Raw genomic sequence first — 19,337 nt, 5'->3', positions numbered from 1 at the left:
GTGAGAAATGTCACGTCTACCCAATTTGCTCCAAAGGAACCAGTACACTTACTATATCTGTGAGGTTACACTACAGCCCAACAGGAAGTCCAACAAATGAAACTGTGTTGCTTGCTTTAGCTGTTTACCCCCCACCCAGCCCCCTTTTTTTCATTATTAATTTAGCATTATGGTGCTCTAGCGCTTTGACTATAAGGTGTTAAATGATCTAAAAAAAAAAAAAAAAAGGTTGTCTTGTATTTTACTTAATCAGACTGACTGACTGAATCATGCAATATAAAATTATATGTATATTCATACAGATGTTGATGAAACCAGCTATTGTAAGGCCTTGCTTCCTCAATTAACATACATAATACATACACACACAATACATAATTTCCCGAGGGATTAATAACGTATTCTGATTCTGATTAAGTCTACTTTTACTGAAAAAGTTTTAACTCGGCTCTCATTTGAACTTGTTTCTACATTATTCTGTTAAAAATAAAATCTTAATAAACTTAATAATTTAACAAAATAAATTAACCAACACGTGCTTGTGCTTTTGGAAACACTAAATCCCATTTCCCCCCATGTACCTCCCTCATTTTGAAATGACGTATATTATTTAAATTCTAAAATACTGCCCTATTAGATTTAGAATAACTGCAATAGAGATATGGCAACAAGGAAGCAACAGCTCAGTTACTTAAAATTAAAAATACATAAAAACAGAGGACGCATTGACACCCTTCTGCCTGCATTTCCACTGCTTTTATTGAGTTCCTCTCTGCTATTCATGGATGCACAGATGGTACCAGCCTACAGGCCCATTATGCTCACAGATGAATCTAGGCAAGGTACTTAAATTGGCATGGTTTCATGTTAGGCTGCAGTGTGGACAGGACTTGGACCACTGCTCGCAAGAGAGCCTTGCTCTGGTTGTCCACAAAAAAAAAAAAAGAAAAAGAAAGAAAGAAAACCAAAACACCCCCCTCCTTCCTCGCAGGCTGACTTGAGAATTATATTTGCCCCATCGCTGTGTGTGTGAGCAAGGGTCTGAGAGGCTGCCTCTCCCAACTCCACTACACCGCGATTCGAGTCACTGAAAAGGCTTTCGACTCAAGCCTCCCTCCATCCGCCATTTTCAACAGATTGACAGCAGGTAGAGCACAAAAATCACAAGTTCCCGGTGAAATAAAGCAGGTAAGTGCGCGTCTGAGTATCCTAAACCCAACAAACACCTTACGACAGGAAATATTGAGGGAGAAAAACCGCTCCAACCACCTTACTCCCGGCCAGCATCGGGAAGAATAAGGGGAGCGGACGGTTTGCCTACAAGGGTAACAATAAACTGCATCTTTCAGGCGCTTTAGTGTAAGGCTTCCAGTCAGTTTTGTTTGCTTGGATCAACTTTTCTTTTCTTTGACGATCTGAGAGAAAACGCTTTAAAATGCGCTCTACGCACACACCCCAATTTAAAATCTCATGCTGTTTGTTGCTTGAACTTCAGCTAGGGGGGATTTAAACATGTCTGATCACAACTCCAGGAACGCCGGTGGTAGTAAAAGAAAAAATATATAATCAATCTACACCGACTGGCCAATAAAAAGTTAAGCATTTTAGCCTTTATTTTAAAGGGGCATCAATAGCTCAAGCTCGAGTGCCTCAAGTGGAGACAGTGAGGTTTATTGTCTCAGATATGCCATTTATCTGCCACTGCCTCATCATTTTGTCACGTTACAGTCGTTAAGGTCAAAATATCTGCTAGTGAACCGCTCGGGTTTTATATCTCTTTATTGGATTGAGTGTAATAATGCGTATGCCTGGTCCACAGAGCCACACATGGGTCAGCTGCTTATTGCTGTCCCTAACAAATGGCTTTTCTGCCAGTTGGGATACAAAGCGAGAGACTTAAAGCTCAGTATGTGCCTGTTATGGAAATAGTTGCAGGATTAATTTGCTAAGCTGAAAGTTAATTCCGCGATTAGTTAATAGACAGGAAAAAAACACCTCTAAAGCCAACAAGCAAAAGATTATTTTGGCTTTTTTCCTCAATATCTTTTACTTTTTATGAGTGTAATTTGAAAAGTTTCTGTTAACTTGCACAGCGTATGCATGATTGTGACAGTTTCTGCCCACTGATACTAAAGGTGTTAAAGAGCTGCTGCCTGCAAGGCTCTAAGTGAACTAAGATGATGCTTACTAAATGAATGGAAGTTCACCAGGTTGTGCTGAAGAAGAAACTTGGAGGGGTGGAAATAACAAATGACACTGATGATTAAACCTGAGAGCTACATTATTAAACTGAAAAGGAATAATATTACACACATACAAGTACACAATCTCTGATTTTTGCCTCTTCATGGGTGTTTTTTCTTTCTTTTTTTGCCTCAGTTGCACACTGACTGAGGTCTGTAGAAAATGGTTGTTTCATATGCATAATATACTGCTGTATTGTGATACCACTGAGAATTATTCTTTAAAATTCCTGTAAATCAGCCTTACTGAATCTGAAGCATAAACCTTTTAGCTGCTTATGCATCTGGGGAATATAAATGGCTGCATAATTATTCAGAGCCACAAGAGGCTTCTGTAACAGAAGCTGACGAGGAAATATCTCCAAAATGCTGTCTACCTGTGGTCAGATTTACATGCTGCAACTTCCATGTCAGAAAAAATAACAGCCATTTCTTTTTAAGAACAGGAAATGGATCACTATAGATAATTAGACATAAATTTTGCTTTTATCTGCTATTGGATCTCAGTTTTATGCACAGACAAGTAAAAACGCAGCAGAATATAACTGCAGATGTTTTAATGAGCCAGGTGCTTTTGACAATCAACGAGTGCTGCTTCATGTCACTTATTGCAGGCCATGGCTATTACTGGAGGTACAGTGGAGTCTTTGAATGAAATTCCAGCTCATGTGTGGAAAGATTTGCCTGACTATCTGAATCTGGGGCCTTCTGCTGTAAATCAGAGCCGCATTGGTGAGTAGCCGGTCTCATTTCATAACTGTAACAACTTCTTTTAGGACTGGCAACATGTTGAGTTTCATTTGAATCTCACGGCTATATAACCTTGAAACAGACTTCCAGCAACCAATGATTGTGGAGCAAAGCAAGACCAGGCTGGGCCAGAAAGTGAAACTTGAAAATGATAACTGAATCAGAGCTTAAACAAACATGAAGCGAGTCATCTGAGTCGAAGGCTTTGAGTGTTTTTTCTAACATGCCTCGTGCATGCTTACTCCTTCAAAGAGTCTGTTAGATGCATAAACATCTCGTGGTGCTAAACACCCGTGCTTTACAGCTAGACAGATACATTATATGGACATGCAAACATGCATTAAATCAAGAAGCGTGGGTTGTATTGATCTGTATTTGAAATCAAAGTGAGCAAATGCAATGAAATAATAATGAAGAAACTGATCAAAGAGTGGGGAAAAATCAAAGCAAGGACAAACCAGGATATGATACTGCTCACCTTGATCTCCTATCTGACACAAAATCCACCGGGTTGAAATATAGTTGCATAATTATTGGAACTCCTGCTTCTGCTAACTGATTTATTCTGTGCACAAAGTTAGAATTTAAACATCTAAATCAGTCCTAAAATGACCCCCCCACCCCCAAAACAAAATGACTTCACTGAGGTTTATTACATAGCGTATCATGCCTATCCTTACGATTATCAACACAGACTGTTAAGGTTTACCAAAATATATCAGTTGTGGCTCTATTTTATAAGTGTGCTCACATATTTCCATGCATTATTAATAAATGCATTAATATATAACTCTCAGATGTGGCATGAGTAAGGTGTCTTTGCTTTTTATTTCTTTATTTTTATTATTTTCAGGTGTTTGGGCGACACGAGTCATCCCTAAAGGCAAGAAGCTTGGTCCATTTGTTGGAGAGAAGAAGAAAAGGTCCCAGGTGACCAGCAATGTTTACATGTGGGAGGTATGTTGCAGCCCTCCCCTTGCTCCTTTTTCCCTAAAAATGCGCATAGCCACCTTTTTCTGTGATACTTGCTAATAACGAGCCCAGCTGCATTCTTTATCAAGCAGCAGTAGTTCAAAAGAGTTTAGGAAGTCCTCTGTGTGCCGTGAGCAAGTTAACATAAACATTTGGAGTTTTCCAAGGCACAGAATTAAAAAACTCTTCACTGCATCTCTGTTTCTGTTTCTGATTTAGATTTATTTATTTATTTGCTTTTTAAAACGTCACCTTCCCGCTTGTGTTCTGTAGGTTTATTTCCCAACACGGGGCTGGATGTGTATCGATGCCACAGACCCCATGAAGGGGAACTGGCTGCGATACGTTAACTGGGCCCGCTCCAGTGAAGAGCAGAATCTTTTCCCACTGGAAATCAACAGAGCCATTCACTACAAAGTATTAAGGGTAGGTCAAACACATTCCCGTGTCAGCGCGTTGCATGTGTGACTATGAATGTACTGCTGATTAACATCCTCAGGGTTGGATGGTTTTTCTTAGATGATCTTGAGACACCCGGGAACATTGTTTGTGGCCCTCTTGCTCTCTGCAGAGTTGATGTAACCTGTCACTTAACAGCTGTTGTTAATCATCAACCACAAATATAAGCAAAGGTGTAATTGATTAGCCTCTCTTTGATTAATGATTTTGTGCTGGAGTGTAGTGGCTCACTATGGTGTCTCTCGAGCCGTCTGGATGTTTCCCTGGAGGATTAGAATTAACAGTAAACCCTCCCCCCCCAAACCCTAAACTTAAACTCAGTGTATTTATTTGTTACAGCAACATGAATAAATATATACACATATATATGTATATGTGTATATATATATATATACATATATATATATATATATACACACACACACACGTATGTGTATTTTATTATTACTGATGAATAAGTAATGACAGTCTAATGTAGCACACACTCACTGGACAGTTCAGTAGGTACACCTCATTAGCTGCACATCCATGATGTGAATCTCCCATATCAACACATTCATTGCCCAGGTGCTTTACTGGATTGAGATCTGGTGACTGTGGAGGCTATTTAAGTACAGTGAACTCAATGTAATGTTTAAAAAAAACAAAAAAAACAACAGTCTGAGATGATATGAGCTTTGTAATGAGGGGATCAACCACCAGCAACCATGCCACCTTGAATGACATTTCTTTCCCATTCTTATATTTGATATGAATAATGTCTATATGTCTAATGGGCTTTATTAAAAAGTACTACCTCAGTGAGTAGTATTGGATTGTACAGGTGTACATTTACCATTTAAAGCAAAAGCATTATATTGGTTACCAAACAAAGGGCTCAAATGACGGTAACACCTGTTACCTTCGGAGTTGTCCTCTAAGGTACCCCTTCGAACTATTACAAAAAACTGAATTTGAAAGTTTAGATGTAGTGTGACTTATAAAGCCTTTATAAACCTCATAAAGTGGTAATTAACTGCGTTAATTTTGAAATGACAAAGGTTATATGTTGCATGCTTGTTCCTATTGAGATTATTCTTAAAACACTGTGAAATACCCTAAGCTTTTAGACAGATTAGATGCACAGTAGCCCAAATATCCCCGTTGCCTCTCAGCAAGCCGGTCTGTGATTGGTAGGCGACCTCATCTCTCATTGTTGCAGCCTATCGGGCCGGGAGAGGAGCTGCTGGTGTGGTACACTGTGGAAGACAACCCTGAGATAACAGCTGCACTAGAGGAAGAAAGGGCCAGCAGTCTGAGCAGGAAAAATTCAGCCAGAGCGAGGCGAGGTGAGGCCTTTTACTTCATAACCATGATGACATTTAAGAGCTTTGTTTCTCCCTTGTGGCAGATACGCAAATTAGCCGGGGATTGTTTTACTGTGGAGCCCAGCCGAAGTTGTAAGTGGCGAGCTAGCGAGCTACAAATGAAGGAAGGCTAGTGGAAGCTAACGTTAACGGTCGCGATGTGCGGGGCTTTTCTTTACTTTCGTATCAGACTTTACGTTCGCCCATAGCGGCTGATTTGGCTCTAAACGCCGACCAAGTGGCTATACACGGTCCGTGAGATGACTTGTTTAGCTTTCAAGCGAGACTCCGAGCAACTTTTTTAGCAGCTTTTCCTCATCTGGGTCCTGACGTTGTCGAGGATGTGACCTTCCTTGAGTTCCTAAAGCGTGAAAGCCATCCATCGGCGAGCCTCTCGTCTTGATGATGGCCTATAGCAGGTTAGCTAACTAGCCAGCTTCCTTATCCAAGCAGAGGCTGATCGAGGGGCCCATCTAAGGAAAGGGTAAGAAGCTGAAATATCGCGGTTGTATTTTTGCATGTAGTGTTTGAAATCGGGCGATACATCGCTGGGGTCCAGAATAACCAGTTCATCGAGTTGTCATACTTGGTGTTCTGTGCTAGCAGTAAGCTAAAGGGCTAGGTGTGATCGCACGGACATCTCGGTGTGCAGAAAAAGAAGGGAAACTGTGTGTGTGTGTGTGTGTGTGTGTGTGTAGGGTAATTTTATTATTAAAAACTCATCGCTGGCGGTGAATACACAGGCATCCACTATGTAAAAGGTCGAGGCAGTGTTATATTCCGGGTTGGCAAACAGAAACTTTCCGTGACACAACATCAAAACAAAACCAAAGAGTAGCAGCACACAAAACTGCTTCTGTGCCTTCTCCCCCTTCTCTCCTCACTTACTTTGAAATAAATAGCGTATAAAAACGTGAAAGTAAGCACTAGTACCATCAGCACAGCTGATAAATTCCAAGAAACGGTAACCGTGGCTGTTGTGTTGTGTGCCACATTTCCATTTACCAGCATGAACTTTGAACATGTTATTTCCATAAAAGACAGCAAGCTCTCACCTTGTCATGAGATGTCATCAATACATGACTACAAAAAATAATGCAAAATGATTAAAAATATGCTGTGTGCAATGTCAAAAATTGGTCAGTGCGGACTGTTTTGCTTTATATTCTGCTGTAAATGTACAATATTACAAGAGTACAGTGCAGTATAATGGAGTACATCTGCCCACATTTGATATATAGTCTTATAAATGACTTGACTTGCTATTAACATGCAATTAATTAGCTACATTCAGCAGACAGAAACACAAATCCTTCATTATAACATCAGAAAAAAATTTATCTGAGGATTGGGAGCTATACAACTCTACAGGCAGTATGCTGTGACCCCTAATGCCAGTGTACTGTGAAGTGAACCTCAGTAAATTAACCATCCTGCCTTTGGATCAGCAATGATCCATATTCCCTAACCTGTGTGTGGTGTACTTGTAGAGTGACTGCTGGATTAAAAAAAAAGGTTTACACAAATGTACACAAAAATAAATTGTACAAAAGTGGGCAGTGGTGCAGCTGCTGTGGATTTGGCAGAATGGCTCTGGCCCTGCTGGTCAGATGCCTGACCTGCAGCATGTGTTTCTCTGCTATGAACTGGGCTTTGAAGGCCAGGTCAGATGGCCTTTTGACTCATTTCAGTGACAAGGAGGTGCAGGGGAGACTCCTGAGTCAAACTAGACATAGGCATTCAAAATATGTCCTATTGGGCTTAGTGTGAGCCTCAATCATTAGGTAATTGTCACATTTAAATGACTGATGCATATGAGCTCATAATTGGAATACAATTTAAGTGTGCTTAAGTGTAATCTGCATGCTTATCATGCCTGTAAATTATAGTGTGTACAAACTGAAAGATTTGCTGTACAGAACTGAGCAATCGCTGGGGAAATATTTGAGCTGACTTTGGTGTAGAACTTAAAGTCAGTTAAAGTAATCTGGCAGCAATAAAAAAATATCAAGAGGAAAGGATATTACAAGATACTAAGATAACTTTTCTTGACTAAAGTGTGTGATCAGTGATTGAGCTTTATACAAAGTGATGTGTGTGTGTTTGTACTTGCAGCCAGAAGAAAGCTGCTGGAGAAAGCCAGACAGGCTGGTTTGGGTGGATTCAAGAAAACGAGTGGAACCAAACCTACTGTCAAGGAGATGTGGGATGGGGAAGGAGGTAAGTTTCCTTATTGTGAAGTAGTTGATTTAAACAATTTTATTTTATTTATTTTATTAACTGCTACCTGTGTGTTGCAACTACTTAAAACATTTGATTAATTTTGATATGTTTTGCAGGAGTGAAGGGGACGGAGAAGGATGGGACGCCGTTATCCGTGCAGGAAATCAAGACGGCGCATTCACTGGGAAGCACTGACCATAAAGATGTACAGGACATGTCAACAGCATTAACAGACAGAGGAGACTTGGAGGAGGATGAAGAGGACGATGAAGTAGAAGAAGAAGGAGAGGAGGAAGAGGAGGAGGATGGTGATGATGTGGAAGACTCAGAAGCTCCTCTGCATTTAACTGTCACTGATTCCATGTTAAACAAACTAGCATGCCCCGAAGAAAGCCACGGGGATGCACAGGTAAAGTCTGAGTCTTCCTCCCTAGCTGGACGAGAGCCAGAGGTTGATCCCGATCTTGACCCTGATGGTGACCTTGAGGGTGATCCACAAGGAGAGCCCTATCCCTGTCAGCACTGTGAGCGCCACTTTGCCACCAGACAGGGCCTGGAGCGTCACATACACATTCACGCCATGAGCAACCAGCAAGCACAACTTTTCAAGTGCCGCTACTGCAATAAATCCTTTGGCTCACAGGTGGGGCGGCGGCGGCACGAGAGACGGCATGAGAGCGGCTCTAAGAAAAGGCCCGGCTATCTGGCTGGACCTGCCAGTCCTGTGGTGCAGACAGATTCAAGCCCTGACTGCACCAGCCCAACTACTCACTATATAGCCACAGGATCCCAGTTTACAGGAGGACAGCTGCACAACTCTGATATGCAGAGAAAGGAGTTGGGGCCTCAAGTTGACCGTCCCTTTATGTTGGATGAAAACGGGGAGTCAAAAGAACTCCACCCCTGCAAGTACTGCAATAAAGCCTTTGGCACACACACTAACATGCGCAGACACCAACGCAGAATACACGAACGACACTTGTTACCAAAAGGAGTTCGAAGGAAAGCTATGCTGCAGCAAGAGGCAGCGCGGCAGCCTGACGGGTCCCCCAGCATGAGCCCTCCTACCGTCTACGTTCCTAGTGCAGACACGGAAGACGAGGCAGACAGGGACGATTACGCGGTTGACATATCCAAAAACATCTCTGAGAATTTGAGCTTCTACATTGATGGCAAGATCGTGTCCACGAGCGCAGTGAGTACTTGTGAAGTGATAGAAGTGGACTCGAGATCTGCAGCTCTGTTTGGTCTGGACACCGTCATCCTCAACCCAACTCAGATCAGTCAAGCGCTGAAGGTGGAGACTAGAACAACTAACACAAAGCAAACCTCCAACACTGGACAGCCAGCAGCTAAAAGGAGAACATCTACACCCCCCCTTATTCCCAGCCTTAAAGTGGAGACGGAAACTTCAGCATCATCTTCATCATCGTCTTCCACATCTTCCTCATCCAACTTGTTAGTGGGAGGTCTGTTTCAACAGGCCACTGATTCATCGGCTTTTCAGCGAGAGAAAAACGTTTACCTCTCGCCGAAACTCAAACAGCTTCTTCAGGCGCAAGACATCCAGAAATCAACCGTAACTCTGATAACAGACAGCCATAAGCTAGCCTCGCAGCTGTCCGTCATGCCGCTGCAAGGGTCTTCAGGGAAGTTTAAAAGAAGAACGGCTTCTCCTCCGTCGTCGTCTCCACAGCTCAGCCCTGCAAGTAAAAATGAGAGCGGTAAAGGTGAAGTGGCAAGCTTATACACTCTTAAGGTACCGAAGCTGGAAAGCCAGACCGCATCACCTTCTGAGAGCCTGATGGACAAAGATGACAGGGAAACTCTGAGCCCTTCTGGAAATGCCACCCATAACCAACCTTCCTCTAGTAGCGGAGGAAATTCCTGTAATCAGCAGCCCTTGGATTTGTCAAACTCTGTCAGCAAGAAGAGTGAGAATTTGAACAAAGTGCTCGGGGATTCGGCTCTTGATTTAAGCTTCCATCGGAAGACCACAGGTGAGCCCGAATCAAAGGGGAATGCAGCACCACAGCCACTAACCAAAAAGAGAAAGCCTAACACCAGCATGCTTGCAAAGGTGCTAATGAACGAGTATGCTGGTCTAAATTTGCCGGGAGATGAGGGTCCCTCGACTCTGGCGAACATAAATTCTTTCCCTTCTCACTCTCCTAATGTTGCATCCGATTCAGCCAACCCCTCTCCGCCATCTTTGACCCCCATGACCATGACTCCCTCTTCACCCGGGACTTCTAGTGTCACATCCCCGACGCCACCCCCGCCTGTACTACCCACCATACCCTCTCCGCCAGCCATGCCTAGTTCTCCTCTCTCTCAGCCTTCGGACTCATCCTTGCTGAGGCCTCTGCCTGTGCTCTCACCAAAAATGTCTCCGAGATCAATTGAAGAGAAATCCCACTTGGAGGAGGAGAGCTTCTCAGCTGAGGAAAACAAAGATGAGGAGGAGAAGCACATCTCTGAGCTGTTGGATTCCCCAGATACTTCACTTAAAGGTCCCTCAAATGGCTCAAGTACACCGAGCCCTCCAGAAGCAGAATCAGTCGATATGCCCACTACAGAGGATGATGTATCGCAAACTGGAACTTCCAACAGTCTGCCTAATGGTAATCAGAACCATGACACTGTCTCTGAAACTGAGAAACCGGACTTTGCTGCTATGTCGTCCCAACCAGAATCCTCATCCTCTTCAAAAGCTCCTTCTGACTCACATGATTCATCCTCATCACAAGCTTCGCAGTCTCCCCATCCGATTACAATAAAAGAAGAACCTGAGCACTGTATAGATGAGATATTGGGTACTAGTCATGCCTCTCCGTGTGGCTTTGACTCTTCTCCTCAGCCTGCTGCTGCTCTCCCTGCTGCCCCTGAACCGACTGATAAAACTGCTGAGCCCGAGGAAATTGACATGACGTACTGCAAGACTTTTGTATGTAATGTGTGTGAAAAGCCGTTTGGCTCTATCAAAGAGCTCAGCGGACATATCGTAGAGCACGCCGCAGACTGGCCGTTCAAGTGCGAGTTTTGCGTCCAGCTGTTTGGTGACGCTCCAGCCCTGCTTGCTCATCGGACGACACTACATGGAGTGGGCCAGATCTTTGTGTGCTCAATTTGTTCCAAAGAGTTTGCCTTTCTCTGTAACCTCCAGCAGCATCAGAAGGATCTGCATCCAAATGAAGCATGCTCACATACTACTGTAGAGAGTGGGAAACTTAGGCCACAGAATTATACCGATCCTTCCAGAGCCAAAGAGGAAAGCAGTCCCTCAACACCAGCGCTTGAGATGGCTGATGAAAATGCGCCACCCAGCGACTCTCATTTACTAAAAGAAGAGCCAGATGTTAATGGAAATCATACAGAGGAGGGGGCAGAGGACCCCAATGAGGAGCTGTACACTACAATAAAGATCATGGCATCAGAAGGAGGGAAGCCTAAAGGTCCTGATGTCCGCCTTGGCATTAATCAGCACTACCCCAGTTATAAACCACCCCCATTTCCTTATCATAGCCGTTCCCATGCTGGCTCTGTGGCCTCGGCTACAAACTTCACCACCCACAACATACCACAGACTTTTAGCACTGCCATTCGCTGCACCAAGTGTGGCAACAGCTTTGACAACATGCCCGAACTGCACCAACACATACTGGTCTGTGCCAGCGCCAGTGATAAAAAGCGTTACACTCCCAAGAAAAACCCCATCCCTCTCAAGCAAATAGTGAAGAGTCCAAACGGAGTGGCGTCCCCCACAGCAGCCGCTGCAGGCCAGAGTGCTTTCCGTAGAATGGGTCAGCCAAAGAGACTAAACTTTAATCAAGACACTGGCAAAACAAAAATGAGTGCCCTGAGCAAGAAGAAACACGAGCTGGTGCAGAAGGCAATTTCGCAGAAAAATAAAACCGCCACGAATGCAAAGAAGGCTGCCATCAAAGTGGAAGAAGAGCACACCTCTAATGTCTGCCCCCACTGCAGTCGTGTGTTTACTTATACCGCGAGTCTGACTAAGCACATGGCAGTCAGCTGCCCCATGAAGCCTGTCGTTGTTAAAAAGGGCAAAAGAGGTCTCGCGGAGGTGAAAAAAGAGCCAGGGTCTGTGGCAGATAAAAACACGAGTCTGAGGAAAAAAGCATCTGACGGTGAAGCACACGCAGACACTGAATCTAAACCTTTGGGAAAGACCAGGGCTCGTAGCTCCGGTGGTGCAGACCCCGAACGTCTCCAGGCAAGAAAAGGGAAAACCCCTGCCGCAGTGGGCCGACCAAAGAGGCCCGCCTCCTTCCCAGCTCTGGTTCCTGCAAGCAAAAGAACTAAAAAGGGCCAAGTTCAGTATTTACCTCCCACCCCTTCAGCCGTGGACACTCCTAGCGAGGCTTCACAACGGCCAGCCATGAGAATGCAGCGTATGGGCAAAGAGGCAGCACCCAAGAGATTAACGGAGGCCAAGTCATCATCATCATCACCGCCATCAACAACTCAGCAGCAGCAGCAACAACAAGTGAAGAAGGAGGAGCGGTTCTCTCTTCGAACACGGGAGAGAGTTGGTGGTCCCGTCACCAGGAGCTTACAGATGGCCAGCACAGCTCCTGCTGCTGAGCCGAAGACCGATGAACCACCAATTCAAGAGCCAAAAGACACTCAGGTGAGTTATCTGTTGGCTTACTGCAGTCACACTGATTATCATACTGATGTCATGTTTGTTTGTCATGTTTTTGAAGCAATTCAAATAACTGACCAATCATTGTGCTGCTTCTGTTTGTTCCCCCCCCCCCCCCCCCAAAAAGGAGGTGGCGATGAAGTGAGCCATGTGACATTATTGAGCTCCCTCTGTTCACCTATCAGGTAGCACTCTGGAGTCATCGTGTAACCGAGGACGCCCTTTGTGACGTTTTGCTCAGTTGTTTTTGGCTTTTTTCCTACTCGAAACATGTCAAGTCTGCTTATCTCAACTGCCTTGCTGGATTTAAGGAGGGAACTCTTTATCTTCCATCCATCTTATGAACTGAACTGAGCCTCGATTTCTAGCCAGCCTTGCAAAAACAACAACAAAAAAAAAAAAACAAACACAAAAAAAGGAAACTGTAAATGACAGTGAATTAATATATTCAATGTGTGTCCTTACTTGACCCAAAACAGTAAGATTAGGGCTCCGTTATTTTTGGAAAGCTGACATATTGCAAATGGCAATCATGTATCAGTTAGTGTTAGGGAAACTTGTTTATTATTATTATTTTTTCCCCCCTTTTAGGTCTTTTTTTAAATTTTTTTTTATTTGTTTGTTTGTTTTATTTGGATGTCTCCAGAGTCTCTTAATGCATGAGCTGTATAGAGTTAAAAACTAGATTAAACCCGTGCCTCTCCTTGTGGGCACCTACTTCAGTTTATACATGATTTGCAAAGTATGTACGTTCGAATTTCCTTTTTTTGTAGTCTTTATATTGTAGAATATATCTTATTTGTTTGGGAAACAAAAATGAAAAAGGGCAGTACAGTTTACTGCAACAATTGGTCCTCAGGAACACTGTATATGCGTGTGGTAAGTATGTATATGGTTACAGTTGGATGACAGCTCTTCCTTAGGTTTAAATCTCATGCCAAGTGTCATGTTTTGTTTTTTTTTAAACTTGCTTTCTTTTTTGTTCATCTGGTGTTAGCAGGTGATTCCCGTTGTAAAAATGTGATGGGACTGATGTCTCCTCTTTAAAAAATAAATAAATAATGAAAATAATTTTGATATCACGCATTAAGCCCAGTGTTCTTACAGCACTTTAAAACAAACTGCCAAAATTTCAAGCTGGATCAGAAAGCCTATTTATAAGAAACATGCGCGTCATGGAATGTATTCAGGTCTGCTGATAATTTGCCCCAACGGGCAGAAAATTATTCTTCCAATCTCAGATATTTACCTTTTTTTTTTTTTTTTTGCAAAGACATCTGCAAACTATTTGTTATCTTTAAGAAGTTTGATAATTCCCTAAATGCCAAAATGCATGATACACTTCTTTTTTTGTAAGCAAACGTATATAAAGTCGCTTCTTGTGTTCTTTCTCACGCGAAAGCCACAGAAGTGCAGCCGAATTTTTTTTTTTTTTTTTTTTTGAGGAATGTGCCATTTCTGTTTCAGTGAATTCATGTGTACTTCATGAAAACCTCATCAAGGCCCTGCAAGTGAAAACTTTTTGTTTCTGCAGTGTTCGACCCACCTTTCCCACTCGCATCCAGTTATCCGACGGCAAACACGCAGGCAGTGCTTAAACGCTCGTAGCATGTTCTGGGAAAGTAAATTGAACAATATGATTAAAAGCTAATTTATATTTCCATGAGAAATCTTCATGCTTTGCCTTTCAGTCTCATGAATTATGTATTTAAGGATGAACAAAGACAAAAATCCCAAATGACCTCATGTAAAACGTTGCTGTAATTGACATAATTAAAATAAGTTTTTCAATTTGTGTAAAGCTTTATTTGTTCTTTTGCTTGTGGGACTCTCAGTTATACGCAGATTTTTGAGATTTGGGCATAGAGGACTGGGAATCTTTTGTTGTTGTTATTGGCAGCACTGGGCTTGATTTAAAATATGTACTTGTGCATTATCATGGTATCGTACTGATATAAAAAATCAATTGGTGAATGTAGACAGAAAGGATTGATTAATTGGTCTGACTCCTTTTATATACTGAGACCTTTTTCTTTCTTTTTTTTCAAACATAATAGATGTCCCTGCCATTGGAGCTGTAATAAAGTCTTTCACATTACATTTACTGATTACCTTCTCCACTAAGAGTTTGGCAGGGACTTCACCCAATTATGAAAAATGAATTTTAGTTTTCATTGTATTTGACTTTGATAGAAGGTAAGAAATCTTGCATAAATCATGTGAAGTCGCTGCCTTTGCTTCACGGGTTGGCAGACTACGACTGGGACAGGGGACCCGGGGACCCCGTCAGCTGGTTCCTGCAAGATTTGTATCTATTTTGGGAGCAGTTTGCTAGTCAGGTGGCTGATATGCGAGTCGTGCATTACCTTAAACTCTTGCCTCTGTGGTGTGGGTCAGAATAGAAATGGGAAGCAAATTGTGTAATAGATATATGAGTCAAAGCCCTATTGGACACAGTACGCATCAGATATGGCTGTTTTGTTTATGGACTTTGAAAATAAGTAGTTTAGAACTTAATCCTATAAAATATAAAGTGTAGTGTAATTTAAGTCAGTTTTGACTGTCCTCCATCCAGGTGTGCATTAATATATTCTGAATAGTCACTGATAAGTAACAGTCATAAATCCTTACAGGGCTCATGCACGGGCAGTGAAACAAAACTAGTGTGCACACGAACTATGATGAATAATTCAGTGTTGTGCATATTTGTGATATTTCTGTCACTCGCACACTGCTGCTTCTTATTTACGAATAGTGTCTGTTACATGGCAATAATTATCGCAATAAGTAAACACAAATATTTAATCAGCCAATCACAGGGCAGCAACTCAGTGCATTTAGGCACACAGACGTGGTCAAGACGACCTGCTGAAGTTCAAACTGAGCATGAGAACGGAGCTGAAGTTGATTTAAGTGGCTTTGAGTGTGCTGTGGTTGTTGGTGTCAGATGAGCTGGTGTGAGTATTTCAGAAACTGCTGGGGTTTTTTCCCACACAACCATCTCTGGGGTTTACAGAGAGTGATCCAACAAAGAGGAGATGTCAAGTGAGCTGCAGTTTTTTGGGTGAAAATTACTTGTTGATGTCAAAGGTTGAAGGAGAATGGCCAGACTGCTTCAAGCTGTGAAGATGACAGTGGTAACTCACATAACCACTTGTTACAGCCAATGCATGCACAAAAACATCTCTGAAATCAAAGCTTCTCAGAACCTCTCAGGATGGATCTGTAGCTATGAATATCTTTCAAGGTCTCATCTGGCTTGTGTGCATCTGATGAGCTCAGTTTTTGACAGACCTCATCCGTCTCACTTATGTAGCCCAGTACCTAAAAACCTAACGAACTATCAATGCCGGCCAACGGAGAGTGCGCTCCAAATCTTCACCAGAGCACTGTGGCGTGGACCAGATCCTCACAGAAGACATCCTGATGGATGAGATTATAAATTAAATGTAATCTGTTTGTTGGATTTGATCCACAGGCTGCATCCCTTTATTCAGAGGGATGTGGAGACGTGTTTATTTGCCCCAGTGCCATGATGGTATACTTTATGGCTGGATGTAGTTTATGTGAGTGTGTGTGTGTATGTGTGTGTGGAGGGGTGGGCACTTGGAGGAGTGCCGCACCATACTCATGCTGTCAGGGTGAAATATCGCTGCACTCTCTCTTGATTGCTGTGTACGGTGCTTCAGCCCTATTCATAAAAATGCAATTCCATGCAGTACTGTGCCTGACTTGACAAAATAAACTACGACATTCCAGAGAGGCAGATTTAAGATGTAAAAGAGTGGAGCGATTACCCATCTCAACCTCTCAATTACACCATGCATACAATTCAGGACAAGCATGTAATTTCAAATAAATAAAGAAATGGCATCAGCATCAAATAAAATACAATATTTCAGTTCACATCGTGATAAATATTGTTGTCAGTGAAAACTACAATCTGGAGTTGTGAGGAGATGTCTTTGTGTGGAGACGCCAATGGAGAGCAACAGAGTCAAGTTATGAAAAGTTAGCCCTCTTCCAGCTGATCAAAAGACAGACTTTTTTTTTTTGTTGTAGCTATGAGATAAGCAAGTGTAATATTTGCTTAAATATACAAGTCTTTGTGCTCTGCAGTCTTAGCTGAGTGTCATGACATGCTACGATTCAGCTGTCAGTGCAGTGGTAGGAATGTTGTTATTGTTGCGCTGGGAAGAGTTTGAAATTTTGACCTAATGCTGGGAGAGTCGGAGATTCCCCCTGAGGGAGGCATAAACGTCTGTGCAAATATTTCAGCCTGGACCAGCGTGGCGGATGGATCGAACAACATGCTGACGCGAGCAAACCGCAGAACCACTAGCACGGCTGAAAATGTCAAAGAGATAAGACTGAAAGTCTGAAAAGATGCAAACTTCCATTGCATGTACACACACACACACACACACACACACACACACAGAGCAATAACTTTGCCAAAGCGATTCCTGTAAGGCAAACAATGCTAAAAATAAACATCTGTGGCTCAGAGCGTGGACAGATCGATATTCTGATCATTTCAATGTTCATGTAAACTGGTAATTATTTTCATTAATGATATCTTAAAGCTAATGAGTTTTAATAAATTAAATAGATTTAAAGTAATAAGATCAAGCTTCACTAATGCGAGATGTTTACTTCTTTATCTACCACAACATATAGTTGAACATTAAAAATCTGGATTAGACTGGATTAAAATAAAATATACACTTATTTGTCCCCAGGAGAAAGAAAATTGCCAGTAACAGGATACATAGTGGAAGGGAATGACAGCTGCTCATACACAATGATTTACAGCCTCCTAAAAAACCTCACTATGCCTCTATTTCCTGTTCAAAGAGAATAGCATTAAAGCTGATGAAGGTGGAGAGGAGATGTATTCTGCAGGGCATTAGTCTCTCTGACTTGAAAGTGAAGGCGTGCCTGGCTTATTCTCACTGTTTATGAAATGCCAGGCTTCACTTTGACCTCAGCATTTTGCAGATTTTTAGTTGGGTTTGCACGCGCCCACATGCTGTTTGCAGCTACCTAACCCTTTTCCAAGCTACAAACTTACTATCACTTGCTTACAGGCTTTCAGTGCAGGACATTTTCTTCTTCTTCTTCTTCTACTTTTTTTTTACTTGCAGTAGCACCTGCTTAAACCGGCCCACTGCAGTCAACTGAGGTTCCTGTCATTTCCTTTCAAAACAGGAGGATGTGATGTGAGGATGTGAGTGCTGTGGTCAGGTCCCCGGTGAGCTCTCCTTGCAGAGCAATGGCGTGAGAGATGGCTCCATGACAATGCTGCTTCCTGGCAAAGTAGATTTTTTTTTTCCTGTACCTGGGAGGAAATTGACTGCTTAACACCGGTTTACAGGCTGCAGAGAGGTTAGACATTGCAAAAATGGCCTGAGTGCGATAATGTGCTGGAACCACTGTGCTGGTCTCGTCTGTAGTGGAGGTCTCCATGCCAACCGCTGCACACTGGGTACAATACAACTGTGCCTCCAAGGTCTGGGAGGGTATTTTAAGATCTCGTAACATATGCTCATTTTGTTCCTGTGGTGTTGTTAATATTTATTACGACACCTTCATTTAGCCCTTTGCTGCGGCGTGAAGATTTCAGACAGCCTCATTTTTCACTTCTCCACCAGAGCTGCTGCACTACACATCGAGGCAAGTGTAAGTTTACAGGAGTTACATTTTCGGTAGAGTAGGAGCTGATTTTTATTTTATACTCAGCAGTTTTCTCCAATTCCTTTTCAAGATGAAGCCTCTGGAAACTGTACCAGCCCTACTTTTCGCTTTTTATACAACCTCTCCACTTTCTCATCCTCCTTTTTTTTTTTCTTTCTTCTCCCTCAGCACCGGGGGAAGATGAAGCACTCGAGTTTGCTAGAATCTGTTTCCCAGCAGCGGCCCGAGCTTTAAGATGGATCGAGGGGATTTGCATGGGGCGGGGTGGAGAGTTAGTAAGACATGTGAAAGAGAACAGGAGAAATGTTACTGCTGAGGCGCAGCAAATGAGGGCTGTAGAGAAGAGAGGAGAGGAGGGGTAGGAGGAGTGAAAAGGGGGCACACTCACGCAGATCAGAAAACAACGGTCCTGTCCTATGCCCAGAGGACAGACGCTGCCATCTACTTAAGCTGAGAGTGAGAGGGGAAGAGGGAGGATTGACTTTTACCTGATGTAGAAGCTGCACTCACCCCTCGCCACCCCTCTCTTCTATCCAGCCTGTCTGGAGCCGCAGAGGACTGTCAGCCCGTACAGACGAAGCACAAGATCAGAGTGCTGGCAGAGCAAGTGTGCCTACAGCTCTGCGTTACCTGCTTTACCACCCTGAAATCGCTCTCTCGCCCCACATGCACACATTCACAGAACTTTCTCTCGTGCGCGAACACTTACATGCTGACAAGCAGGCAGGCAGGCACACACACACATACACTCCCCCCCTCCCATTATTATCTGTGCGGCGAGCAGTTCTGCTCATTTTGGTGCGAGCAGCGAGGGGCTGCATTTTGCTCCTCAGCAGCAGCAGCAGCAGCAGCAACAACAACACAGGACGGGTCCAGAGAAGAGCAGTCACCACCAGAGATCAGTCAGCAGCTGCTCCAACTGAAGGCAAGCCCTTGTCTCTTGTTCTCCTCATTCATTTTCCTTCTTTTTCCCATCTG

At 43.1% G+C, this 19,337-nt stretch overlaps 2 protein-coding genes across 5 annotated transcripts in view; both read left to right on the top strand.

Moving 5' to 3' along the window:
• The first annotated feature begins 873 nt into the window (after window positions 1-873).
• Window positions 874-14,104, top strand: prdm2b (PR domain containing 2, with ZNF domain b). Of its 2 annotated transcripts, XM_005927390.3 has the most exons (8): window positions 874-1,188; window positions 2,858-2,975; window positions 3,847-3,950; window positions 4,239-4,391; window positions 5,626-5,752; window positions 7,886-7,990; window positions 8,110-12,647; window positions 12,790-14,104. In XM_005927390.3, the coding sequence occupies exons 2-8, from the start codon at window positions 2,861-2,863 to the stop codon at window positions 12,805-12,807; spliced, it is 5,160 nt and encodes a 1,719-aa protein (XP_005927452.1). In that variant the 5' UTR covers window positions 874-1,188; window positions 2,858-2,860; the 3' UTR covers window positions 12,808-14,104. The 2 variants fall into 2 exon arrangements, with proteins under 2 accessions (XP_005927452.1, XP_005927453.1); XM_005927391.2 differs by lacking the exons at window positions 874-1,188; window positions 2,858-2,975; window positions 3,847-3,950; window positions 4,239-4,391; window positions 5,626-5,752 and adding an exon at window positions 5,921-6,254.
• Window positions 14,105-17,142: 3,038 nt separating this feature from the next.
• Window positions 17,143-19,337, top strand: part of kaznb (kazrin, periplakin interacting protein b) — a 135,226-nt gene continuing 133,031 nt past the window's right edge. Inside the window, exon 1 of one of the 3 annotated variants that reach the window (XM_005927394.3) lies at window positions 17,143-19,284. In XM_005927394.3, coding sequence (XP_005927456.1) covers window positions 19,026-19,284 — 259 coding nt within the window. In that variant the 5' untranslated portion in view covers window positions 17,143-19,025. The remainder of the gene's footprint in view (window positions 19,285-19,337) is intronic. The other 2 variants (XM_014335196.2, XM_005927395.3) reach the window with 2 other exon arrangements.

This window comes from Haplochromis burtoni, unplaced genomic scaffold, assembly GCF_018398535.1.
Source record: "Haplochromis burtoni strain Fernald_Lab_line unplaced genomic scaffold, NCSU_Asbu1 Contig_100, whole genome shotgun sequence".
In the NCBI taxonomy this organism is placed as follows: Eukaryota; Metazoa; Chordata; class Actinopteri; order Cichliformes; family Cichlidae; genus Haplochromis; species Haplochromis burtoni.
The sequence above is the reverse complement of the archived record's forward strand: the minus strand, read 5'-3'. Positions and strand labels throughout refer to the sequence as shown.

What these genes read in the sequence shown, in the direction of transcription:
- prdm2b (XM_005927390.3), top strand. Translation starts at nt 2,861, where the DNA reads ATGGCTATTACTGGAGGTACAGTGGAGTCTTTGAATGAAATTCCAGCT. An exon ending in GCAATGTTTACATGTGGGAG is followed by an intron (nt 3,951 to 4,238) that starts GTATGTTGCAGC and finishes TGTGTTCTGTAG; the next exon opens with GTTTATTTCCCAACACGGGG. An exon ending in TTCAGCCAGAGCGAGGCGAG is followed by an intron (nt 5,753 to 7,885) that starts GTGAGGCCTTTT and finishes TTGTACTTGCAG; the next exon opens with CCAGAAGAAAGCTGCTGGAG.